The 27,532-nt window shown below is 44.7% G+C and overlaps 1 protein-coding gene across 3 annotated transcripts; it reads right to left on the reverse strand.

The window, feature by feature from the left end:
• Positions 1 to 2,575: 2,575 nt before the first annotated feature.
• LOC109874339 (dihydropyrimidinase-related protein 2) lies at positions 2,576 to 23,770 on the reverse strand. 3 transcript variants are annotated; one of them, XM_020466204.2, is made up of 15 exons: positions 23,638 to 23,770; positions 22,846 to 23,251; positions 12,836 to 12,924; positions 12,345 to 12,529; positions 11,390 to 11,554; positions 11,040 to 11,101; positions 10,180 to 10,260; positions 10,007 to 10,075; positions 9,769 to 9,889; positions 9,450 to 9,606; positions 8,945 to 9,086; positions 8,573 to 8,743; positions 7,322 to 7,501; positions 6,919 to 7,093; positions 2,576 to 6,509 (listed from the first exon to the last, which is right to left on the reverse strand). In XM_020466204.2, the coding sequence occupies exons 2-15, from the start codon at positions 23,101 to 23,103 to the stop codon at positions 6,418 to 6,420; spliced, it is 1,947 nt and encodes a 648-aa protein (XP_020321793.1). In that variant the 5' UTR covers positions 23,104 to 23,251; positions 23,638 to 23,770; the 3' UTR covers positions 2,576 to 6,417. The 3 variants fall into 3 exon arrangements, with proteins under 3 accessions (XP_020321793.1, XP_020321794.1, XP_020321795.1); XM_020466205.2 differs by having other exon boundaries at positions 22,846 to 23,256; XM_020466206.2 differs by lacking the exons at positions 22,846 to 23,251; positions 23,638 to 23,770 and adding an exon at positions 20,843 to 21,167.
• Between the last annotated feature and the right edge of the window lie 3,762 nt (positions 23,771 to 27,532).

The following is a 27,532-nucleotide window of genomic DNA, read 5'->3' on the forward strand; positions in this document are numbered from 1 at the left end:
CTCAAGAGGCTTGGGGTTGTAGAGCAGAACGGAGATCAGCATCGTTTTCCTGAGTCTCATTTTTCCATAGGTGGTTCATAATATTTTTTAGGCCAAACCGTTCAGACGCTACAGATGACCTATTTCCGAGATGTCTCATGGTCTGACAAACGTCGCTCTAGCTCTGTCACCTTTCACCGCAGATGGGATGTCTCCAGGTCTGACAAGCATCGCTCTAGCTCTGTCACCTTTCACCGCAGATGGGATGTCTCATGGTCTGACAAACATCGCTCTAGCTCTGTCACCTTTCACCGCAGATGCGGAAGTGTTACATAGGCAGATGTGGTGGATTGAGACGCATCCAATACAAAAACAACCTGAAATCTCGAGCTTAAACTGACAGATTTTTATGTGGATTTTGTTATTATGCTAATTCGATTTCTGCATTGGCACAGACATTGACCTTCAGGGGAGCAGACCCCACTGCCTTTGTCCTTGAGAGCCCGCTTCCTATCCCCTTGATGAACTGTAAAACTTGCCGTCGGACGTAAGCCAAGTCTCTTCTTAAATCCAATTTTAAACCTAACCATAACCTTAACCACGCTGCGAAACTTATGCCTAACTCCAAACCTTAAATTAAGACCAGAAAGCACATTTTTGTTCATGAATTTTCACAATACATAGCCAATCTTGACTTTGTGGCTGTGGTAACTAGTGGAAACAAGACAGGTCAGTTGAGCGACGAGCCTTGCGTACTAGGAATGATGCCATTTGAAGTGAGACAATGAGCATTAGTTAATACTCACACAGTCCCGTGGTTTGGAAACCCTATGGTAAGGGTAAACTCCTAAATTATCCAACAAAAATGCTAAATGAAATGATACGCTAAGACACAAAACAACACGATAGATAGACACAGTTGAAAACTGTAGGCCTATCTCTACTTGGCATCTATCACAGACAGTTTAGTTATTAATTGCTGACTGGCGCAAAGGTAGCATTAAAACCTTTAATGCTAATCTCTGCTGGTGCAATACAGATAACCACAGGTGTCACAATAAACATATCAAAAAGGGTTTCTGTAAACATAAACATCATTTCAACACATTTCCTTTCCTTCAAAAATGGCTCTAACATAATACTTTACCCTAGGTATACTTATTCTTGCCTCTCTAACTCTTTATTTCCTTGCTGTCCAGAGATTTATGTTGCTGTCTCCGTTTACTCCTGTAAACAGACTAGGGGACATACTGCCATCTTGTGTCATGAGAGTGTACTTGCGCTCACAGGACTGAGCTGCCCGTTGTTCCTGTGGGGATTTCTAGAGTTGTACAGTAGCCTACAGTACATGAGCGGAATAAGTAGAGACACCATTGAAGAGTATTGACAATTCAGTAATTTTTCTGTATGTAATTTAGAGTGGAATTGTTTGGAATTGTTTGACTGATTTGTATGTCTAGCCTTAATATTCATATGTATCTATATTTCCTACTCAAAAACATTGATATTCTAAGTAACCTTAACACACAGAGCACTAGGGCTAAACTTAAACACTGCCAAATCAAATGTTCCCATGAAACATGATCAGTGGCCATGTGATGTGACCATGAAACAAACTGATATTACCACAGGTGAGGAGAGGATGGAGGGAACCCATTGTACCTCCTAAGGTCAAAAGACAACATTCACTATCACACACACAAAATGCCAGAGGCTGAGCTTTGTTTTGTTTTATCCTTTAATTCTTTGAAATCATTGTTTTTACATCACCATCCATGGGATTTGACACTTTCCATAGAGAGCAAGCATCCTCAAAACCCCACAGCCATCAAGACAAACACCATCACACAGTTACTTTCACAATGGGAAGGGATTAGGTGGAGGGGGGAGGACAGGGGTGCAGGGGATTTTAACAGCATTAGCAACCTCAAACCTAAAGCTCTTCTCTCAATCTGCGTTTCGCTTACATCACATATTAGCGTAGCATAGAAAAATATCCAAGCTGACAGAGCGAGAAGGAGGATTGTGTGTGTCTATGTGTATGCTTTCATGTGTGTGTGTGTGTGTATATGGAGGGGACACGATGGCGAGGCCGGCGTTGGCAGCTGGTTTATAATATCTGAGTCAATGCTTTAGGCATTGTGCTCCACCACAGCTGCAGACAGCACTGGGTGCATGGTACCCACTGGGCACAGACATCTATTCCACGTTGGTTCAGGATCATTTTATTGAAATTACATAGAAACAACGTGGATTCAACCAGTGTGGGCCTAGAGGGTAGATATATGTGGCCTTGTAGAGGAGTTCTGGTTAATTGCCATCATGTGAAGCTTGTGGCGCCCTCTCAATGACACAATTCAGGGCCCACGAATCATGGGTTAGAAGAAGCATGTCGATCCCACCCAACTAGCCATAAGCTTATATACAAATGGTGACACACTGAAACTGGGTGAAGTCTGCAGCAACAGTTCATTTTTAAAAAAGAAGGGTAGAGAAGAAAACAAGTGTGAGGGTGTGTGTATGTGTGTGTGTGTGAGAGAGAGGAGGGAGTTCTATAGTCTGCATGGCTTCCATACAGCTAGTCTGCCACGGGCACTATGTTATTCTAATAGCGCCAGGTCTGGACGGGTTGCTATGGGTAACTTACGATGTGACAAGCGTTGCCATGACAAACAAAAAGTGAGGCCTGGAGGGCCTCATGGTCAAGGCAATGTGGCAACAATGGAAGAGCCAGAGAGAGAGGAAGAGCGGGGTGGAAACAAGCGAAGACATACTTTTAGTCTCAGGAGGACTCATGTACGTCTGGCCGCCAAAATGTATTTGTGCTTCGGCAGCCCCCTCTTTCCCCCCTCCCCCAAATCAGAGTGAAAAAAAGCCCAGTCTATGGGAATAGAGGGATGAATAATTTTAACCCTGCGTCACCTTCTGTTTGAGAGATATGCATTCCAACACTAAGCAAGCAACTAGGAGACTCATGCTGAAAAGATGCCAATACACCGGATAGGGTTTTTCATTGGATCGAGAACAACATCTGGAGAATCAACGATTTTAAATATGGTTAGTGATCATAGTAAAAATAATAATGACAACAATAATCATGATAATAATAATCAAAATCATAATCATGATGACCATAATATCTCAATGAGAATGATAGAAGAAGAGAGGAGGTAAATGTAGACTAAAGAGATGTTTTGCTCAGCCATGTACTCTACACATGTGAGGACGAAGACTTGTCCTAGCCCTCATCTCACATGGGAGATTTGACAGTTTTGTTGGAGTATAAGCACTGGAGTGGCCTGAACGCTGCCACCTGAGTGATTGAACACTAACAAGCAGACATCTCAACACCACCTTCCCTCTCATCCCTGTCTCATCTCATTCCCTGTAGGCAGTGACACTGAAGTGTCAACATTTCATTTCCCTGCTATGGATTCCATAAACACGGATACTGTTACTACCCTGAAAGAGACGACCTTTTAAGAGCTTCCTACGAGACCTTAACACGGCCATGAAAACCAAAGTTCCAATGTACTGGAAGGACATACAGACACCACTTGTTCCGTGAGTGCATGCGTGCAAGTGTGTGTGTCTGTGTGTGCATAACAGTGTGCATAACAGTGTGTGTGTCTGTGTGTGCATAACAGCGTGTGTGTCTGTGTGTGCATAACAGTGTGTGTGTCTGTGTGTGTATCTGTGTGTGGATAACAGTGTGTGTGTCTGTGTGTGCATACCAGTGTGTGTCTGTGTGTGCATAACAGTGTGTGTGTCTGTGTGTGCATAACAGTGTGTGTGTCTGTGTGTGCATAACAGCATGAGTGAGTGTTTTGCTCTGTATTAAGTCATGGAGAGGAAAAGGCGAAGACTGCAGAATGGCAACTTTTAGGCCAAGATCTCACCGACATGCGAGTGAAGGAAGAAAAACAGCTGGAGGACTGCTTTGCCTTAATGAAAACCAGACCGTGCAAAACGAGTGAGAGTGAAGGACCATTACTGTCACTCCAGGTCTGGGCCCAAAGGAGTGGTGCACTGAGACCTGTGCGTGCGTGTGTGTGTGTGTGTGTGTGTGTGTGTGTGTGTGTGTGTGTGTGTGTGTGTGTGTGTGTGTGTGTGTGTGTGTGTGTGTGTGTGCATGTGCGCCCAGACCCTCACAACATAACACTGCATACTAGTTAGAAATACAATACTCCATGTCTACTTTCAAGCTCAAATGAATAGTGTTCAGCCTTAGGCCACTAAGTACAGAATGACACTAAATAGCAGAAACAAGTACGGTTAAAAACACTAAAACATGAAAACATTTTCAACATATTAAGCATAGATCTTTTTTTACAGGAGCACTACCAGTGGAATACCAAAGAACAAAATCTGGCACCTTTGTATCGGTTAACACTGGCTATTTTACATTTTTATCTTACATCCTTCTCTTACCACAATAAGAATAATAACAAATCAAACTATCAGTACAAATTCTATGGGTTCAGGCACATAAAGAGTTAAAAGGGAAATGGAGTGGATGAATAGAATAGACTGTGAGTCTTCTAAATGCACTGGTTGGTACTGGGACATTCTAGAACAGTGGGAGGATGATATCTTACAAGCATTTCACTACACCCGCAATAACATCTGCTAAATATGTGTATGTGACCAATACATGTGATTACCTGCAACACTGTCAATTAAATGGTCTATGGATCTTAAAGATCCCATAACAGTGAGTGGTCACAATACCCTTCGAGCCAGGTATATGGGCAGTGGACACATACTGTACTACAGCGTAGCTGAGTACAAGGAGTGTGGCACCATCTTGCGATGAGAAATTGGGCATTCTCTAGTATTCTCACCAACATCTTTCTTCCTTCCCTTCCACCCGGCTACATTCCTCCCAACATCCTAACTTCGAGTCACATCTCCTCTCATGGAAGTTCCATAATGGCCTCTCCCTGGGAGACAGCGTTCTATTCACCACCCGCCAACTCCTTCTCCTACTATACTGGACTTTCCCTGCTTCACAAGCAGCTTTCAAATATGGGGCATGTTTTTTTCATTTCATCTAGAATCTAACAAAGCTACGGGTGGGATGACATGAGGTGAGCACCAGTGACAAGTTCCTATTAGGTTTTCAACACTACAGTGGTTTGACTTATACTAATCTCATGTATCATCGCGTAGCCTGGGGACGAGGACAGCTTACTACCAGCGTGCAGTGATTTTCAAACGATAACAATGGACGGTTTTACAGTCTCATAATCATTTTCCTTATAGCAACAAGTCAATAAATGGCGTTGATCATAGCCAGTGGTGAACTGATCTGAACAGTGTGGGAGATGAAAATCACACTGGAGGGCGAAGCTGTATAAACAGTAGAGAACAAAGAGAAAGCAGACACAGACAGTGAACATATCAATTGAGGAAGGCATATTAGCATCTCCATGTTCACTACACAATTTTAGCGCAACTAATCTAATTTGCCCATAGACGGGTTGGCCGACAACGTAACGAAAGTTATGCGCCCGCATCAATGTGGCCGGAAGGCGTGCGTTGTCATGATTCTGAACGGACCAATAGCGAGCAACAATGACAGGAAGCTGCCATGTAGGGAATTGTAGGTGGCTCGTTTCAGCTCGTTGAATCTTGATATTGATACCATGTCTTGTTTCAAGGTGTTTTGACTGATGTCATGTCTATGCTAATATGGCTCAAATTCGCTAGCTAGCTAAACTTACAACTGTAACAATGTATTTGAGAGACAAATGCTCATTGTGCAAATGTATTTATGTTTTCAATAAACATTTGGAGACTAAATAGAGTTTACATGTTGTCAATAGTTTAAGCCAACACTGTCTGTTTTGCCTAATAGTTGCACACACGTCGGTTTTGTTACTAAACAACCAACCCGTCTATTATCTGAAGGTAAAACACAAGTACAACATGCTGCCCTTGTGACTCCATACTTCATTCACCATACATCCAAAATGAGAAAAGAGGGACGGAAAGCACTTCCTCTATGCAAATGCAACAAGCACCGTCTTGACCTTCTGGCCGTGTTAAAACTGCTCAGTCTAGTCTCACTTCAGCCCTCTATTATAACATGAAAATAAAAAACTAAACTGAATGATACATGGCAGGTAGAAAGTACAGTATAAAACACTAAATTATACAGTCCAAAGTGCTCATATTAGGAGTGTTGTTTTTTCATTTTTTTTCTTCAAATGAGGCAAATCATTTTTATGTGTCTCCTCTAGGGTGGGGCATTTGGGGGTTGGGGGGGAAAGAGTCGGGGAAAGATGTAGGGAGCGTGAGAGGGGTTGAGAGATTGAGGAGGGGAGATTTGGTCAGGCACTGTAGCTAGAGGGTTTGCCTCCTGGTGGAATGGCCCCTAGTCCCTGATGCCCCTCCCCTCAAGCCCTCATTTCCCCTGGTGGCCAATAGGAGTTGTTAACCCAGGTTGGTGATGTTGGCCCTGCCACCGGGTGGCGCCACGATGCGCTGGGTGTTACGTCGAGGAAGGTTGTCATCAACTTGAGCACCTACAAATACAGAAGAGGAGGAGGATGTCAATATCACTGGATTTTCATTGTTATGAAAAAGTTTATCATCAAAGCTATAATAGTGCGCAACTATTATATGACACTGCTGGTCATCTATGAACGTTTGAACATCTTGAAGAACGATCTGGCCTTAATGGCGATGTACTCTTATAATCTCCACCCGGCACAGCCAGAAGAGGACTGGCCGCCCCTCAGAGCCTGGTTCCTCTCTAGGTTTCTTTCACCGTGCTTGTACATCTGCATTGCTTGCTGTTTGGGGTTTTAGGCTGGGTTTCTGTATAAGCACTTTGCTGACATCAAAAGGGCTTCACAAAGACGTTTGATTGTTTGAGATATAATGACAGATACTGTATCTCTAATGAGATCGATCCACCCAAGTGTTCCTCACCAGATAGGCTGAATCCTGACTGGTGCAGGTTGCGGACAGGCTGGGCACCAGCTGCTGCCTGCTTGGCTGGAGAGGTCTTGGCAGAAGAGGCAGGAGTCATAGTTTTTGGTGTGAGTGAAACCTCACAGACAGGCCCGTCATAGAGGCCTCGGGGAACTCCCCTCAGCTCAGCCAGCTGGAAAACAGGGAAGAGGCAGAATAAAGAGTCAAGATCAAACAACCTAAACCTACTGATAGTGGAATGCAACATCCAGCTTGTCAGCAAACAACGTAACATAATATAGGTTATCAACAAAGACTGCAACCCACTCCTCTAGTTACATCAGTAACACTCAAGCTGGTAATAAAAGACAAAAATGCACAACACAGCCCAGAATGACACAGTTCCATAACAGTGCTGTACCCTGCTGCGAGCCCTTATCCTCTTGTAGACGTAGTCGGAGAAGGGCTTCCGGCCCACGAAGCGGCCGCACCCCTCAGTGGTGTGGAGGTTCCCCTCCTCCAGGACCATCTTACCCTGGCTGATCACCACCAGGGGCGCGCCACGCACCTCCACGCCCTCAAATATGTTATACTCCACATTCTGGAAGAGCGATAGGGGGAGAAAGGAGGAGAGGAAATATGGTATATAATTTTTTTCAATCTGACCAATATTTCCATATATCAATCAGCCTCTTGTGATTTGTGTGAGTTGATTGGTGTTCAGTACTAGTGTGGTACTAGTGTGCCAGTGGAGCAGTTGTTTTATAGTGGGCCAAATCATTAACAGTTCCCTATGTGTTTTTCAATGGTTAGATAAATGGCAATTGAAAACCCTTCTGGAGAGAGCATGATTGATGTGCTGGTGAGATTTGAGTCTCTCCAGACAACAGACCATTGATTAAGCCAGGCAGCGAGGAGCAGAGTGTTACAAGGCAGTTACAACAGGGTGTGTGCAGTGGAGAGCAGTGTGCAGTGTGACCAGTGTGACCAGTGTGACCTCCTAAAAGCTACTGGCTGACTAGGCAATCTGGTGGGCTTCACAGGGCTTAGAAATAGCATGAGGTCACACGGAGGCTGGACATCCCACCTCACACGGACGAACACACCACTCTCTCTGAATGACCAATTTTCCACATTTAAATGAGTCTCTTTCCTGACCAAACAGAAAGAAAGAAACCATAGAACATAGAGAGCTAGAGCAATTAGATATCAAAAACACATATGCATACAGACTGGCACATACAGCCACACACACAGGCACACACACACACACACACACACACACGAACACACACACACACACACACACAAACAGTGTGACTTGCCTGCTAACAATCAGAAATGACATGTTTCAGTACTCTGGCAGAGTTTGAGGATGACATCACTCCCCTGAGTCAACATAAGGCCCACGGCCTAGTGCTGGGGAACCCAACCAATCATACGTGGTCAGGAGTAAGATGACCATAAAAAGACCAATATGGAGAGTCGTTTCATAGAACTATTACAATTTAACCTATTATGTTCACTTCAATGTTTAAAGATGAACAATTTATTTTGGGGCATTTTCCCAAAGATCAATCTGTGGTAACATGTAATACCATATGGCTGGATATACAGTAGATTGTGCCTTCCTGACTGTACAGTATTTGTGCGTAGTGTGTGACTGTCTGACCGAGTTGTGGCTCTTGGCTGAGATGATCTTGATGACATCTGGGTCCCAGAGTACCAGGTCAGCGTCAGAGCCCACAGCGATGCGGCCCTTACGGGGGTACAGGTTGAAAATCTTAGCAGCGTTGGTGCTGGTGACCGCCACAAACTGGTTCTCATCCATTTTACCTGTCACCTGGATGGGCCAGGTGAAAACAGAGACCAGGCAGTTAACTTTGTGTTGTTAGGACATGTGAGTGTGTAAGGTAAAAATGTGAACAAATACAAATACACATACTGTACACTATATCTACATGTCAGTATGTTCCACTCTAAGTACCGTATGTGAGAATATGTGACTGTATTGTATAGTATATAGTATGTATTCATCTCTCACCACACACTTGTCCCAGATGAGGGACATTCTCTCCTCAGCGCCGTTGGTACCCTCAGGGATGAGGGTGAAGTCATCTTTGCCCACGGCACGCTGGGCAGTGCTGAAGGTGCAGTGGGCACTGCCAGTCACCTGCAGGTCCCCACTGGAGAGGAGGGCACAGTGAAAGAGATTAGGGTGGGAGAGGAGACATTGAGGGGAGCAAACAGACTGTGACACCTGGGGTCAGAGTGGGATGATTGTCCTACTTGATATTGTTACCATGATAACACTTTACATCATGAATATGGGTATTTGTCCTCATAGTCCAATCCACTTTTGTTTTTATTGAACCTTTATTCAACCAGGCACGTCAACTAAGAACACATTCTTATTTACAATGACGGCCTGGCAAGAGGCAAAAGGCCTCGTCTGAGATTTTTTTTAACAAACAATGTAAGACGAAACGGACAACCCAGACAGAAGACACAGGCTTGGTAGTGTCAAGGCATTGAGTTAGTGCTCTCACCAGGAGAGCAGGGAGCTGAGATAGTCGGGCGTGGTCGGGTCTGGGCTGAGGGGCGGGGATGTGATGAAGGCGGCGGCCTTGGCCCAGTTCTTGCTCCAATAGTGTGAGCCGTCTGTGCCCAGGCTGGCAGTGATTGGCTCCCCGTACACAACAGTGCCTCCAAGGCCAATCAGAAACATGATGTGATTACAGATTTAAATGATGTTATTGACGCAAACAATATGGTGCCTCTCCCTTCTTTTGGTTCACATGTGTGCATCTTCCCTTCATCTTTCTGTATGTTTGTATCCTAGCAAACATCCTAGAAACAGTGTCTCACCCTTCTTCCTGGCCTGAGCGATGACATCAGCAGCACTCTTGCTCATCACCTTGGTGATGTAGAGGGGACAATTAGTCTGATTGGCTACTGTCACAGAGCGGTTGACAGCCTCCGCCTCCACCTGAAATAGACACCCAGGGTTCAGAGGTCAAGGTGACCTTGCAAGGACACATTTGGGAAACAAAAAGGGAAGATAAAAACAGAAAGAGGTAGGAAGTAAAATGCTGATGCATCCTACCTCTTCAGGACGGCTCAAGACGTGTCCCTCAGGTCCAGTGATGCCCTGCTCCAGAATACGACGCTGCTCCTGAACGGAAAAGAACAGGCATATTTTAAAATTGTCCGGTGTTAGGTGTAGTAAATAGGGTTTTATAGTCCAGTAAATGGTGTATTGTTAGCCCCAGGTCTTACCTCAGCCACGATGTCTCCGTTCTCAGCATGGACCTGAGCGATGGCTCCCAGATCCCGGATCACACTGAACACCTCATAGACCTGCAGAAAATAACCATGTCAGCATCATCAGACAACCACAGATGGATCATAGAACAGACACACAGACAAACTTGGCATCTTGTCATGGTTTTGTAAAGTTAATTGAGCATACTTGTAATGCCAATTTCACACACACAGTATGTAAAACTCATACACTCACAGATGCATCAGTGGTAAAACCAGTTACTGATGTATGAGTCTAGTATGAGTCATCGTTTCCCAACAGCCAGAAATGAAATAAAGAGCTATCATCGTTTTCCTTGGGAGACGTGCACAAATTAGAGTATAATGCTCTGGCCTGGGCAGCCTCCATGCATTCCTCAGGCAGCTGCAAAGACCAACACAGGCTGTTTTCAAATGAGCCTCGCGTCCAAGATGAATCTGTTTTTACCAGAGACAGAGAGATGGACTGGTGCATTGTTTTATCATCCTTTACACCCTCTGGGGAACCACACAGACATTTATTGCATCAGACTCCCCATCCACCATCAACTCAGCCCTCAGCCAGAGCAGGCCATGGGAAGCAGCTGGATTTAAGCGCTAGAGTATATGATGTCATACAGTGTAATTTATTAAGCATTCAGTTTCATTTTGCCACATACCTTTCAATAGTATGGTTAATGAGGTGCGAAATAAATTGAATTCCTTTCATACTATATTCTTAAAGATTATTATAACCGTTAATGATCTTTGTGATGGTAGCGATCGTTGTGTGTTTCCAGTGAAGCAAACAGGGAGCCAATGTCAAAAAAGCTACCGTATGATAAAGGAAGTCATACCTGAGAGTCAGTAAGCTGGAAAACATCCTTATAAGCCAGATAGACAAGGAAAGAGTTGACACCTGAGGAAAGAGAGGGCGTGTCAGAGGAAGGTACAGGGAGTGGGAAAGAGTTGACACCTAAGAAAGGAGAGGGCGTGTCAGAGGAAGGTACAGGGAGTGAGAAAGAGAAACAAAGAGAGACAAAGACACCAATAACGGTTGTAGAAGAAACAGACTGAGACCCAACTAGACTGAACAAACGTACATGTTTAAACCAATCTTTGGGAAATGTAACAACCATACACAAAGAGAAAACACAACTAATCTTAACCTACTATAGGATGTCATATGTACTGGGTGTGGCAATACCGTGGTCCTTGACGAGGGCCTCCATCTCCTCCTGAACTCCCTTGTGCCACTCAGTGATGTCCACATGCAGGGAGTAGTCACAACAGGACTTGCTGTCCGCCCACTCACGCCACTGCTCAAAGGCTGACAGCAGGCTGGCCCCGGGTTCCGGGACCACGTGGTCAACTAGTGGACACAGACACATACAATCAGTTAGCGAATTGGTCCTAAAATATTCCTTTGTAATGTTAGGGGTGCTTTCAACTATAATTTATTTTATTTCACCTTTATTTAACTAGGCAAGTCAGTTAAGAACAAATTCTTATTTTCAATGACGGCCTAGGAACAGTGGGTTAACTGCCTGATCAGGGGCAGAACGACAGATTTGTACCTTGTCAGCTCGGGGATTCGAACTTGCAACCTTCCGGTTACTAGTCCAACGCCCTAACCAGTAGGCTACCCTGCCGCCCCAAGCCTTGCCAAGTAGCTCAGATTTTTTGTTCTCCATCAGGATCTACTGTACAGCAACTTTAGGGCTGTGAGATGTGTGAACCATTTACATAGCTGGTTCTGTGGACTTTGCAGTGCTGTCAGCAGGAGTCAGCAATCTGCATGATAGGACAAAGCTATCCAACTCTCCAGGAGTCTGTGTAACTACTGAGGAGGGAAGGGGACCTGAACAGATGACATAGTGCTGAGGCATCTAAACTCTAGGAATGCTTCAGGCAGGCCACGCTATTACTGAGCAATTATGAGGAGAGTGGATAAACGACTTGTAAATGGTTTTGAATGTCTCCCTCATCTACTTTTCACCGCACTCAGCAACACCTGGTGGCACGCAAGCCTAACACTCTGTAACGAATGGGTCTTTATGGGTTCAGGACTTGGCGCTGCCATAGATCGAGCTGGCACTGCACCCTCCCAATGCTTCTCAAGAGAGGGAAAAGAGAGAGGGTGTAGGTGGTAGTGTACATACTGATCATGGTGGTGCCCCCTGCCAGGGCGGCGCGAGTGCCCTGGTAGAAGTCGTCCACTGAGGTCATGCCCCGGTCGGGCATCTGGAAGCGTGTGTGCACATCGATACCCCCTGGCATAACCATGCGCCCGTGGGCATCGATGATCTTCACCCCACCGGGCACTATCAAGTTCTCGCCAATTTGTCTGAAATCAGAGGAAGAGAGAGAGAGAGAGAGAGAGAGAGAGAGAGAGAGAGAGAGAGAGAGAGAGAGAGAGAGAGAGAGAGAGAGAGAGAGAGAGAGAGAGAGAGAGAGAGAGAGAGAGAGAGAGAGAGAGAGGGAGAGAGAGAGAGAGATAGTTGTAATAGAGTTATCATTATGACTGTACTTACTCTGTAAAACCGAACAACGACCATTGTTCGGTGTAATGAATAATAAAGATGGTTCAGAGATGGTTAAACTCTCGGAGGCAGAGCCAGTGAACCTCAGGAGGTGTTGTTGTGAAACTCACTTGATCTGGCCATCCTCCATGTAGATGTCAGCACAGAAGGACTGGTCATCGTTCACGATCTTCGCCCCTTTGATCAGGAGACGATCGCTCTAGAAGATAATCAAAATAATATAACTATTAGTTAGTTAACACATCCATTTTGTTATAAGAGAGAGAGAGAGAGAGAGAGAGAGAGAGAGAGCAGAGAACAGAGCTGTAAGAATTAATATTTGAGTTCAATGCACAGATATGAATCAGCACCAGATCTTGGGTGAAGCTCGTTCAACCATTACAGTGTGTGTGTGAAACAGAGTAAGGGACAGAGTAAGGGACAGAAAGTATGTGTTTGGGAGAGAGAGAGATAGGAGAGAGGAAGCAGGAGTTAAATAGGAAAAAAAGACAGATACACAGCAGGTTGTGGATCGGAGCTCAGCAGCAGCTTTTACAGAGTCTTAAAGAGAGACTGTGTGAGCAATGCTTCATGCACATCCTAATACAGCAAGGGACAAAGTGAATGCAGAAGCAGAACTACAGTGTGCTTATTACAGACAGCTGGATACAACATGTCGTGAGCAGGAACAAAATCTGGAATATACATCTTCTAATGGATAATTTACTAGCTAGGCTGATACCAACATGGTTCCAAATTAGAGTGAGGAGTGCACTGATGATACATTGGCAAGCAGCAAAGCCCGCCTGAGGACACGCCCCTCCGGCATCCTCACCCTGACTGGATGACAGAATAATGGGCATAATAAGGGAGCAATCAGGATGCAGACCTGGTAATCAATCATCCACGCCTCTGTCTCCAGGCCACTTGTCTCTGTGTGAGACTTAGAGAGGGGGGGACCTGACCCCCTGGCACCCCCCCTGCGTTGCCCCAGTGGTGATGGGCTCCTCTCCAAAAGGGGAGTGGCCCCATTCTGGTCACGAGCCCTTTAGCATCCTCCACAAACAAAGGCTGCTCTGTTTGAGTTTCAGCAGCTAGCGTGTTTCCCTGCTAGAAACCCTGGCCCCAATCAGAACTGCTTTCCAAAGGGAAACAATACCTCGCCCCAAAATGCATTTGGGCTAAAGAATAGAAAACCCCTCTCTGTGACATTGACATCCTTTGGTATATTTTCCCCAATAAAGGTGGTTACTTGTTACCTGCCAGCTAAAAAACATTTTATAAAACACATACACAGAAACACACTCTCTTTCAAACAAACCCCCAATGAATGTCTTGTTAGAGATGACTATGTCAGGTCTTGACACATGCATATAAGCAGTTGTCATTTTTGATGACTCATGTGACAGGAGTGATGAACCCAGTCTATTCTCACATCTATGTGGAGCAGAATGCTGTGCTGCAGGGCCTGGCAAGACTCCATCCTGTTTTGGCAACTATTCACTGAACAACTGAGTCATGTGTTTGACTATCATTACATCATTTTCTGTCGTGCCATTAGATGTGTAAACTGGAAGTCTTTACTGAAATCCATTCATACACACTCTTACAAATATGCGTAAGACAGCCATCATGATATAACAACAATACATTCAGTTTTAGATACTCATACTTGACCAAAAACGGCAAGGAAAGTTACAGGAAAAATGTGGTCCCAAGATAACAATAGTCAAGTGCTTTCAAATTCAATCTGCTGTGGAGTATTTCCGTATATAAATGTGTATGTGTAACGGATGTGAAATAGCTAGCTAGTTAGCGGTGGTGCGCGCTAAATAGCGTTTCAATCGGTGACGTCACTTGCTCTGAGACCTTGAAGTAGTGGTTCCCCTGGCTCTGCAAGGGCCGCGGCTTTTGTGGAGCGATGCGTAACGATGCTTCGTGGGTGACTGTTGTTGATGTGTGCAGAGGGTCCCTGGTTCGCGCCCAGGTATGGGCGAGGGGTTGGTCTAAAGTTATACTGTTACATATGCCTATTCCATGTTTCTTCTTATTTCATCCTATTTAGCCGTTCATTGTGTTTAACCCTTGTAGGTTTAAGCCCTTAGATCGCAATATCTACTAAGCTAACATACGGAATTGTTTTAAGATAGTCATAAAATGTATCATTTAGCCATTTGATTCTGAATTGTAGGATCTCTGTAGGTATAAAAAATATATATACAGTACCAGTCAAAAGTTTGGAAACACCTACTCATTCAAGGGTTTTTCTTTATTTTTTTAAACTATTTTGACATTTTCTACTAATAGTGAAGACATCAAAACAATGAAATAACACGAATGGAATCATGAAGTAACCAAAAAAGTGTAACAAAATCAAAATATAGTTTCTATTTTAGATTCTTCAAAGTAGCCACCATTTGCCTTGATGACAGATTTGCACACGTTTGATATTCTCTCAACCAGTTTCACCTGGAATGCTTTTCCAACAGTCTTGAAGGAGTTCCCACATATGCTGAGCACTTGTCGGCTGCTTTTCCTTCACTTTGTGGTCCAACTCATCCCAAACCATCTCAATTGGGTTGAGGTCGGGTGATTGTGGAGGCCAGGTCATCTGATGCAGCACCCCATCACTCTCCTTCTGGGTCAAATAGCCCTTACACAGCCTGGAGGTGTGTTGTGTCATTGTCCTTTTTAAAAACAAATGATAGTCCCACTAAGCGCAAACCAGATGGGATGGCGTATTGTTGCAGAATGCTCTGGTAGCAATGCTGGTTAAGTGTGCCTTAACCAGCATTGACAGTGACAGTGTCACCTGCAAAGCACCCCCACAGCATCACACCTCCTCCTTCATGCTTAACGGTGGGAACTACGCATGCAGAGATCTTCCGTTCACCTACTCTGCGTCACACAAAGACATGGCGGTTGTAACCAAAAATCTAAAATATGAACTCATCAGACCAAAGGACAGATTTCCACCGGTCTAATGTCCATTGTTCATGTTTCTTGGCCCAAGCAAGTCTCTTCTTTTTATTGGTGTCCTTCAGTTGAAGTTTTTTGAAGAAATTCAACCATGAAGGCGATTCAGGCAGTATCCTCTGAACAGTTGATGTGATCTGTTACTTGAACTCTGTGAAGCATTTATTTGGGCTGCAATCTGAGGTGCAGTTAACTCTAATGAACTTCTCCTCTGCAGTAGAGGTAACTCTGGGTCTTCCTTTTCTGTGGAGGTCCACATGAGAGCCAGTTTCATCATAGCGCTTCAAGGTTTTTGTGACTGCACTTGGAAGAACATTTCAAACATCTTGACATTTTCTGGATTTACTTACATTCATGTCTTAAAGTAATGATGGACTGTCGTTTCTCTTTGCTTACTTGAGCTGTTCTTGCCATAATATGCACTTGGTATTTTACCAAATAGGGCTATCTTCTGTATACCACCCCTACCTTGTCACAACACAACTGATTGGTTCAAACGTATTAAGGAAAGAAATTCCACAAATTAACTTTTAACAAGGCACACCTGTTAATTGAAATGCATTCCAGGTGAAAACCTCATGAAGCTGGTTGGGAGAATGCCAAGAGTGTGCAAAGCTGTCATCAAGGCAAAGGGTGGCTACTTTGAAGAATCTCAAATATAAATTATATTTTTATTTGTTTAACACTGTTGGTTACTACATGATTCCATATGTGTTATTTCACAGTTTTGATGTCTTCACTACTACCCTAGTATATAGAAAACAGTAAAATCAAGAAAAACCCTGGAATGAGTAGCTGTGTCAAAATGTTTCACTGGTGCTGAATATTTGAAGATGCATTTGCAGGTCAGAGAAAGTCCCCATTTGCTTGGCCTGTGACGGCCATTAGCATCATGCCGTGGGAGAGCATCTCGTTTTGATTTTCCTGGACCTGAGCCAAACATGACAGTGACCTTCCCTGGTTAAGAACAAGTTCCAGCCACACACAAAGAGGATGTGGACAGGGTTTCAACAACAACAAAAATATCAATTCAACTTAGACAAATAATATGCCTGTGGTTGTTGGTCAATGTTCATTAATCATCTCTGACCAACTAACACAGCCCATACATCTTTGTTAACAAAAATACCCAAATAATAACTGATTCAATTGAGATTTAAGTGTAGAATCAAGTTTTCAAAATGTCCCTATGGTCAAAATCAGATCTGAACCAATGACAAGCCCAGCAGCAGACTAGAGCCTGGATTGGTTAGACTTACTGTATATCAGAGAGATAGACTGAGTGAGGTAGCATTGATCAGTCCTCTTTCCACAGTGTGTGGAAGATCAATCCAGTGTATCATGTGATAGAGGGCTTGGATTAAAACTATACTGATGCCTAAATAAAGCTGTATCGGCAAATTTGAACATTTAAACCATTAGGCAAAGATGTTCATCTACTGGGCCTGAGCAGCCTTCCTAGATCGAAGACTAATGCTGTCAAATGAGGTAACCAGGCAACAGCATGTGTTGTTCTCTCCCAGCGGAAAACTCCCAGGAAACATGTGCTACAGCTGGGGTGGAGAAGCATCAAGCATGCCGACTCATCTAAATCACAGCCACTGATCCAATAGTTTGTTTCCAGTGGAGGGGAGACCTGAACACCGCCCTCAGACCCCGTCAGCTCTATGTCTCTTGGACCTGGAATTGCTGATGGGTGGCTGTCAGTTTTAAGACACGTAGACTATGACTGTTACTGTACTCTTAATCTCACCGCACAGACGCTCTGATTTAGAAGTATGGATTTTGTGGAGCCAACAATCTGACTAAAGAAGTACTCTGTAGCGGCCGCCGGATCCTCTTAAAGAAAAAGGAAACATTGCTTGTCAGGAAGCAATCCCAGGTTGCACTGGGGCACCATAAGGCTGAGGTATGCGTGCATCCCAGTTGCTTTCCTTCCCCTATCTTCCTGTGCCCAGCTGGTGAAGTAGACATAAATACATGCTACCTCACACTGCAGGTGGCCACCTGCCATATATGAAGAACCAAGAGTGTGCTTTGTGTAATGTGTGAAAATGGAATGCCCCGGGCCACAGTGCATTGCGGGATTACTGTAGGAAAATGGCGGGCTGGAGATGAGCAGTGCCAGGCTGGACTGTCTTTAGTAAGAGAGACTGATAAAACAGGAAGAGACAGGGTCTTCTGGGTAAAAAGGCATCCACGGCAGCCTGCACTGACTCCTGAACTCTTGACCCCAGATCCTGGGAACCACAAGAAGACCTCTCTCAGTAAAAGTATTCATGCAATAAAGTCCATCATCTTTATACAGGAGCCCTTTCAGTCCTACTCTTGAATAAAAATACATCTAAAAATCTATTTATGTTTCCTTCTTTTTCAACTGTAACTTTGAGTGTGTCTGACTGTAAATTAAAATAATCGTATTCATGGAGGAATTGAATGAGTCATCTTTTGAAGGCAGAGTCCCAGGTGGTGATTTTAGGATGAGATTCATATTTTATGAGGCCCTAAGGTGTGCTGCTCCCCAGTCTGCCTCTCTCTGCAGTCTGCAGCTGACCACTCCAGCTGACGACGACAGCCTCATACTGCAGCCTGCCTGCTGTCCTTTGTTAGGCCTTTGACTTTCCAATCTCTGTGTGTGTGTGTGTGTGTGTGTGTGTGTGTGTGTGTGTGTGTGTGTGTGTGTGTGTGTGTGTGTGTGTGTGTGTGTGTGTGTGTGTGTGTGTGTGTGTGTGTGTGTGACTGTGTGTGTGTGTGTGTGTGTGTGTGTGTGTGTGTGTGTGTGTGTGTGTGTGTGTGTGTGTGTGTGTGTGTGTGTGTGTAAAAACAACGACACAATTGGATTAACTTGCAATACAGAAAGTAGCATCCATCCTTTGTGTGTATCTGTGTGTTTGGTTTTACAGTGAATTGTTTAGTACGTTAGATTTACCCTACTTTGTTCTTACTCTGTCTCTTTCCCTGGTCCAGAGTATACATTCTATATCCGTTTAGAGTTAGCTTGATCACTGTTGGGGCTACTATGGCTCCTACTCCTCTGATTTAACACTTTAACAGTAAGGCTCATCATGGAGTCTACTCCAGGACTGGATGAAGACAGAGCCCGGAGCAAGAAGATGAGAATGAATGAAAGAGCTTCTCTTTGACTGTGCACACAGCTGATATACTAACGCAAACACATTCATACACATGGTCATCAATCTACCTTGAAACAGTTGATATGACAGTCAATTAGACCCAGTGACACGCCCTGGCCACTGGTCCTGGGACCGATGGCTATGTTATGGGTAAATTAATGAAATAAACAAGGACAGGGACGACCTGGATAAGCAGCAGATTGTTGGATTATAAGGGGATTGTGTGGTTCCATAAGTGTGTGTGACTGAGGCTGTCTCTAAGACAGACAGACAACACATTGCTCATTGCTCCCTGCCACAGGGGTGTGGCACAGTAACACACACTGCGGCTGTGTGTGTGTGTGTGTGTGTGTGTGTGTGTGTGTGTGTGTGTGTGTGTGTGTGGACGTGTTTAACTATACTTGTAGGGACCAGAAGTCCCCACAAGAATAGTAAACAAACAACAATTTGACCAACTCGGGACATGTTGCTAGTCCCCACAATATCAAATGCTATTTCTAGGGTAGGGTTGGGAGCTAGGGTTAGGGTTAAGGTTAGGTTTTCGGGAAAAGGTTAGGGTAAGAGTACGGGTTAGGAGTTAGGGAAAATAGGATTTTGTATGGGACTGAATTGTGTCCCCCCACAAGGTTAGTTATACAAGACTGTGTGTGTGCATGTGTGAATAGATCATTAGTGAGTTAGGCCTGGCCTGTTCCCTTCACTGAGTAATGCAGTATCCACATAAGCAGGGTGTAGGATATGGCAGGAGTTTAGGGCAAACCTGCTCCAGTTATGTTAGACTCAGCCAGCCTGACAGCTTGCTGGAGTAACCCACCAGGATGCCAGCCAAAGCCCCTTTCAAAGTGCTTTCTTTGTCCACACCAAAGCTCATGCACACACAATGAGGAGAGGCGCTCTCCCCCCAAAAGCTTAGACTGTTAAAGATCTTTCTTTAGGTCATATTTTCGATGAAAGGGTAGGTTTTATGACATGTGGGCCTACACGTCTTTTATACGGGTGTATTCAGGTATGGGATCATTGCAGTGGGGTGGGGAACCATGAGGGTCAGTAGTTTATTGTGACCATGAGGAGTTCATAGACCAGTACAGTTCAGTAGAGACGAAAACCTATTAATGATCCAGTTCAGCGAAATCAATATGGAAAGACAGTAGTCTATAGTTTTTGCCCCTTTCCCTTCATTACTGTGGAAGCTAAGAGACGAGGAAGGAAATTGGAGCTACTGCCGCCCCTCTCCCATTCTTCTTCTCTTTCCATTATCCTATAGGCCTACCGCCATTCTCTCTTCGCCATGATTTCTCCCGGCTCCCGGGAATAACCTGGGGGAAAAGACAAGGCTGCCTCACCTAAACCACACAAAATCCGTCAACAATAACGGCCTGTATTCCCTAACCCCGCCTTTAAATAAAACATTTAACCGAATTAACCGAGTTTGCATTGTGCAGAAAAGCGAACCCGACATTGCAGCGGATGGGCGGTTGCGAGAAAACTATTGCATTTTCTCCACTCGTTGGCTTGCGGTGATAACCGGCCAGACACCGTTCCCTAACAAAGAACATCGGCGTGGAAATGTAATAACGCGCGACCGCGAAACCTCATCAGTGCGCTGACTGCCTTTTATGCGTGAAAATGATTCACGGACAACATGGATTTCAAGGATAGTTTTACAATAGCCATGTGATATAGCTTATTCAAACGTGGACAGTCAACCATAGGCTTACATGTTGTCAAATAAAGACAATTGAAATAATTCCTTGAAATAGATGCTCTGAAAGATCACGTGTGTTGACCCGATTTTATTTATAGGCACCTTATTAAAGGCCTATAACCAAGAGCTCGTGCAGAAATGATTTCACAGCTGATGCAAACAGGTCCTTCATCTCTGAGCTGTAGGTCTACCCGAGAGAGCATTCAACTACGGACCACATGCCTAATTTCACCAATGGTGAGTGGCGAATGTTGTAGGTTAATTAGTTACATGCACAATGTTCATTTCGTTCAATGGAATGAATACATGTTTTCCTAACTCACTGTAATGCGGGGAATGTTCTTCTTGCCCTGATAGCCTTGCCCAGACATCTTCGCTGTTCTGTTCTTGCTGCACTTAGTGGACCGCTATCAATTGAATGGATGTTCAGAATACTGAGGCGCGCCGGGTGGATAAGGCCGGTGTGGAATCGGCAGCAAAGAGTGGGTACAATTCCAAAAGGAGTCGTGCGTCCTAAAGGGGGAGGCCACCGCTCGCAGAATCTAGGAAAATAATCGCAGCTCCAGATCACGTCTTCTCTCCTGTTCTCCGCCGATGCACCAAACCTTGCCAGACCGACTCAGACACAGAGGGAGGGAGGGACATATACTCTGGACGAAGCCCAACGTGCATGCGCAGAACCCCGCCCTGATCCATTGAGAAGTCAGGCACTATGCCGTTTCCAGTACAGTAGTAGGCTCCAGCTAGCTACACCACTACTGCCTGCCCTGGATATAAATTCATGTCATCGTTGAAGAATCTGGCGTAAGAACGTCATCATAACCACACAAAAAGCATAGATCAACAATACAAAGAGATACTGGGGCGGCAGGTATCCTAGTGGTTAGCGCGTTGGGCCAGTAACCCGAAAGGATGCTACATCGAATCCCCGAGCTGACAAAGTAAAAATATGTTGTTCTGCCCCTAAACAAGGCAGGTAACCCACTGTTCCTATGCCATCGACTTGCCTGGTTAAATATTTGAAAAATACTTCTAAGGTATATAAAACATTATATAAATGTATGGAAAAGTATCAGATTGTGAGAAATTAGTACATTAGACTACTCAAGAAATGGAATATAAATCAGAGGATATTTGCAGAGAGTATTATAGTAGTAGATGATCTGTCAGAGGTGTGTGCTTAGTACATTAGCTTTTTTTTCCACCGACCTATAGCCTACACCCATTGCAGAGGGACCCTATGGAACAGCAATCTCGGCCAGCTCACAACAGGAACTACTCCCTCTGATGGCTACTCCACCCAGCATAGCACAGGAAGTAATGGCCCATCACAGAGCCTGATGGGGAATGTAGGCAAACTTCACCTGAAAATCCCGTCGGTTGAAATGTGATTTGAAGGATGTGCTATCCTTGCTCTGGATTTGTTTTCCCTATAGTCAATGATCCATACCTCAATAACATTAAATAGACTATGAAACCTTATCCTCTAGGCCTGGTAGGTAATGGCTAAATAACCAAGTAATTTTATGCAACTGGTAGTTTATGTTGCAACCCAGTATCCTACAAAATACCCGGAGAGGGTGCCGATACTGAAAGTACCAGATTACGTGTGGACCAGGCGAAATGTGGAAGCTATCCATCTGCAGGGACCAGATCTCGTTTGGAACTGGCGAAATGTATAAACTATACCAGTTGACCATGCGCGGTGCTGTTTCACCCATTTCAACCATTTTGTAGACAGGGCCATTGTTCTGTTTTTAAATTATTAGGTTAAAATAATTCCCTGATCGATTGTAATTGATGATGGTAATAATATAAATAATATAATATTTGTTAGTTTTTACTCTGCTGTTGTCTGAATATTTTTATTAGGCTAGAATTGATTTTAAAATGAGCAGTAAACATGTTGAGGCTTATTCACACTGGGAGATGTATTTTTGTAAGTGTATATTTTGTATCTGCAATTTGGTGTAATATAAATGTTTTATTAACCAAGTTTGTGTCAATTTTTCCTAATTTAGAATAATGGTTGTCACGTTTCGAACACAGTAATTCAAGAGGTCGGCATAATTAATTGCCCTGGCATTGATTGATTGAGTAAAGGCAATAGCTAAATGGTTTGGAAAGCGACTTGACATTTTTTTTTTTACCGATTGGGAAGTTTCTAGAGATCCCAGTGAACTCCTTTCTGCATGACTGTGTCGATTTATTTCTGTTTTATCTGTGGGAGCCAGACAGACAGACATATATACAAGAAAGAAAGAAATACATTTATTTTATTTCATTTCATCCAGGGTGACAAAGCACAAAAATCTGTAGCTCTTACCCTGTCATCCAGGTTTTGCAGGGCTGATTTTCCTCTGCTCTCCCGTATCTCGACCCTTGGCTGGGAGATGTCCGTCTGCCTGTCAATGACCTGTCCGTCACTCCTTCTACTGCCCCCCGGCAGTGACTGGAAATCCAACGTCTTGCTGTCGCCAGAACCTTCAACTGGACAGAACATGCCACAGAATTTCTGCCGTGGCATGGGGCTACCCGAGCCCATGTTCTTGAAGAAGGCAGGGACTTCCCCGGTAGTCGACATGATTGCACAGCGGGGTTGATGAGTTCTGATCCTTTGTAAGCGCTGCTTGCGAATTGCGAACCTTAAGCTTGGACAGCCACCGCCTTGCCGGTTGATAGCGCAGGTGGTCGTCCCTGAACGGTATCAGCGCTGGATGAAAATACTCTTTCTGTCCTCAGTGCGAAAGGGAAGAATATCATACATCATAATTTAATAGGAAAGGTGTGACATTATTTTATCTGTAAAATCGAAAATAGCTAATTATTTGCTAATGCAAGTCCAAGTATTTCCTTAGCTCATCTCAAGCAATTACACAGAGATGCACCAAATGTTCACTATATCCTATCATTTTCTATACCCATACGATTTTGAGACCAAATGTAATCTCTTGCACTCACATAATTGCTTTCTCATGTAGATAGAAAATACTGTATAACACACAGCCTAAATGCAAAACATGAATAAATGGTCCAGTAACTTGCCCAGCCTAGTAACCTAATTCCCATCCCAATGCGCAATGAATGAATGAGGTTGAGATATGCTGAGAAGATTTACCTTTAAGATGCGAGCAAACTCCACAGTGTCTGGTAAATGGTGCTCAGATATAGCTGGAGGATATCAGAGCCGTCTGTCCGGAAGTAATGCCCAAAAATGAACAGTGCACTCACTAGCATAGGACAGACAATGCTTTCTTAATCAAATGTAGCTCATCTGTTGCCCCAATCGATTAAGAGTAGCCTACTACTTAGAGGGGTATGACGTCAATCAAAAGCCTCATACACTAGTCTGGTCTTATTGTGATTTGCACCGGAGAGGTAGTGAGAAAACTACGCCAATAAATGTAACTATTGGGTTAAATTGTGGCCAACTGAAAACTTCGAATCTTCAGAATGGGGTCAAAAGGCAGTCAGAGCACCTCTGACTTTTCCACGTCATACCCCGCTCAACAATGAAGGGCGCTGTCCCTTCAGCACCATCCCATCCACATGTGTGACTGGGCAAGTCTTCTGCACTAGTGGCGCTGAGAGCTCTGGAAGCAGTTGTTCATGTTCTGAATTCTTCCTCGCTTGCTCACACGTGGAAAAAACATGACTCAACTTTATTCTGAAAAGGAATTGCGTTTTAACTTTTATATATTTTCCTCAGTATCAGTGTCCACTGATATTTCTTATATAAATGAATGCAGATTGTATAGGCCTATGTTTAGTTACATGATGATCATAAGTTCTCATGGGCATTTATGCATACTTGTACATTTGATGACATTAAATTGTATTTTTTCGATTACATAACATGTTATACATGGTTTCTTGTAACAGGATTAAGACAAAAGCTAGATCAGGCAGTATCACACATGATAATAGCGTTCAGCAGAGTCAGAACACAGTTTGCCCATCTTGGAAGGACACAAGGCCATTTTGTTCTCCTGTCAAGACAGACAGAGCCAAGGCCTAGTTTCCATAACAACATAGTACAAACTGGCCTGGCTGCTCTCCAGGGGGGACATCGGGGCCCGTGTCTGGGTGAGCATTAGGGTTGTCTAGGAAAGGGCAGAATGGAAGAGAGGAGTGGATGATTGGATGTCAAAGAGGAGTTTTTATGTCCAAATGCAAACAATAAAAGTATGTCCACACAACCACACCCAACAATCAAGAGTAGTGAGTAGTGAGAGGCCTGTCACTGTGGTGGCCTTTCATACTTACGTACAACACTCTGTAATAAAGAGGGAAGAGGGAGGGACTTGGGTAATAAGAGAGAAAAGTGGGCAGTTTGACAAAAAACTGAAGGGGCCCCATGTCTGACCTCAGGGTATTCCACCAGCATATGGAGGGTATGGTCCTGACATTACGAAAACAGATGGTGTTCAAGGAGTCGTAAATCCATATATTGTCGCTTCTGTTACACTGCCACAGATAACACATATCTAAACATCCCCCAATGGATAGAGAATGTGTTTCTGTGTCTGGATTAACAGGTAGTGCACAGCAATGATCACTGTTTTCTGTGGTAACAGACACACACACAAATAAACATTATGTTGCTCTCCATTCCTCCTCCTACCCCATCCCATCTCCTCCTCCTACACAATCCCCATATGGAACCTCAGAACACCTGCTTCCAGCCAATCCAGAGGCGGCAAGTTCCCCAGCTCCTCCCATTGCAGCTTGTGGTGTTACCATGGGTTACAGGGTGGTGGCCAGCTCTGTGTGTCGTTTTCTAGTGAAACACAACACTCCATATCTCAACAGGCTTTTACTGATATTATCTAAAGAAAAAAGGGAGATGGAGGAGGATGTACATATAATGAACAAAAATATAAATGTATAATGCTACAATTTCAAGATTTTACTGAGTTACAGTTCATATAAGGAAATCAGTCAATTTAAATGAATTAGGCCCTAATCAAATTAATTAGGCCCTAATCTATAGATTTCACATGACTGGGCAGGGGCGCAGCCATGGGTTGGCCTGGGAGAGCATAGGCCCACCCACTGGGAGCCAGGTCCAGCAAATCAGAGTTTTTCCCCACAAAAGGTCTTTATTACAGACAGAAATACTCCTCAGTTTCTTCAGCTGTCCAGGTGGCTGGTCTCGAATGATCCCGTAGGTGAAAAAGCCGGATGTCTGGCGTGCTTACACGTGGTCTACGGTTTTTAGTTCGGTTGGACGTACAGCAAAAGTCTTGAAAATGATTTTGGAGGCAGCTTATGGTAGATAAATTAACATTCAACTCTCTGGCAATAGCTCTGGTGGAGATTCCTGCAGTCAGCATACCAATTGCACGGTCCTTCAAAACTTGAGACATCTGTGCCATTGGGTTGTGTGACAAAACTGCACATTTTAGAGTGGCTTTCTATTGTCCCCAGCACAAGGTGCACCTGTGAAATGATCATGCTGTTTAATCTGCTTCTTGATATGTCAAACCTGACAGGAGGATGGATTATATTTGCAAATGAGAAACAGGGACATAACCTAATTTGTGCACAACTGTCACGCCCTGACCTTAGAGATCCTTTTAATTCTCTATTTTGGTTAGGTCTGGGTGTGACTAGGGTGGGCAATCTAGTTTTCATATTTCTTTGTTTGGCCTGGTATGGTTCCCAATCAGAGGCAGCTGTCTATCGTTGTCTCTGATTGGGGATCATACTTAGGCAGCCTTTTTCCCACCTTAGTTTGTGGGATCTTGATTTTGTATAGTTGCTGTGTAGCCTGCAGAACTTTACGTTCGTTTGGTATTTTGTTGTTTTTTCGGTGTTCATTTTAATAAGAGTAAGATGTTCGCCTACCACGCTGCGCCTTGGTCTCCTCATTCTAACGAACGTAATAGAAGATCCCACCACCAAAGGACCAAGCAGCGTGGCCAGGAGGAGCAGGGATCCTGGGCTCGGGAGAAAAGGGAGTGGAGGACATCATGAACATGGGAGAAGGTTATGGCAGGGGACAAGACCCTGCCATGGAAGCAGGCAGAGGCAGCGAAGGAGGAACAACGACGACACCGGAGTTCGCGACCACGACAGAAGCCCGAGAGGCAGCCCCCAAAACATTTATTTGCGGGGGCACACGGGTTGGTCGGCAAAGCCGAGGGGCATGTCTGAGAGCGGGATAGACTGAGCGAGGAGTATTGTGAGATAGTTGAGAGGTGTCTGAGGTAGAGTGGATGGTTTGGTGTCTGGAGCAAGACAGTCGCCGTGAGGAGCATGGGAACAGTCAGGCACCATGTTTTGCAGAGATACGCAATGTGTCTCCAGTGCGCATCCACAGCCCGGTGCGTTCTGTGCCAGCTCCTCGCACTTGCCATGCGAAAGTGAGCATCCAACCAGGACGGGTTGTGCCAGCTCAGCGCTCCTGGTCTCCAGTACGCCTCCTCAGTCAAGGATATCCGGTGCCGGCTCTACGCACTGTGTCGCCAGTGCGCCTTCACAGACCAGTGCGTCCTGTGCCATCGCCCCACACTTGCCGGGCTAAAGTGAGCATCCAGCCAGGACGGGTTGTGCCAGCTCTACGCTCCAGACCTCCAGTGCGCCTCCACGGCCCAGTATATCCCGTGTCAGCTCCATGCACCAGGCCTCCAGTGAGTCTCCCCAGCCTTGTACGCCCTGTGGCAGCTCCACGCACCAGGCCTCCAGTGCGTCTCCCCAGCCCGGTACGACCTGTGCCAGCTCCACGCAACAAAGTTGGTGGAGCCACGAGCAGAGCAGAGCAGGGTCTGTGTCCCGCACCGGAGCCGCCACCGAGGGTGGATGCCCACCCGGACCTTCCCCTATATGTTCAGGTTTGTTGCCAGAGTCCGCACCTTTGGGGGGGTACTGTCACGCCCTGACCTTAGATCCTTTTAATTCTCTATTTTGGTTAGGTCAGGGTGTGACTAGGGTGGGCAATCTAGTTTTCATATTTCTTTGTTTGGCCTGGTATGGTTCCCAATCAGAGGCAGGTGTCTATCGCAGCCTTT

The sequence above is a fragment of the Oncorhynchus kisutch genome, linkage group LG29 (genome assembly GCF_002021735.2).
Source record: "Oncorhynchus kisutch isolate 150728-3 linkage group LG29, Okis_V2, whole genome shotgun sequence".
NCBI classification, from domain to species: Eukaryota; Metazoa; Chordata; class Actinopteri; order Salmoniformes; family Salmonidae; genus Oncorhynchus; species Oncorhynchus kisutch.

Excerpts from the sequence above, each read along its gene's own strand:
- LOC109874339 (XM_020466204.2), bottom strand. The coding sequence starts at position 23,103 with ATGTCGACTACCGGGGAAGTCCCTGCCTTCTTCAAGAACATGGGCTCG. Across the intron at positions 11,555-12,344 it reads AGGGGGCACCACCATGATCA|TTGACCACGTGGTCCCGGAA; the intron begins GTATGTACACTA and ends TGTGTCCACTAG. Across the intron at positions 7,094-7,321 it reads GGATAAGGGCTCGCAGCAGG|CTGGCTGAGCTGAGGGGAGT; the intron begins GTACAGCACTGT and ends CCTGTTTTCCAG.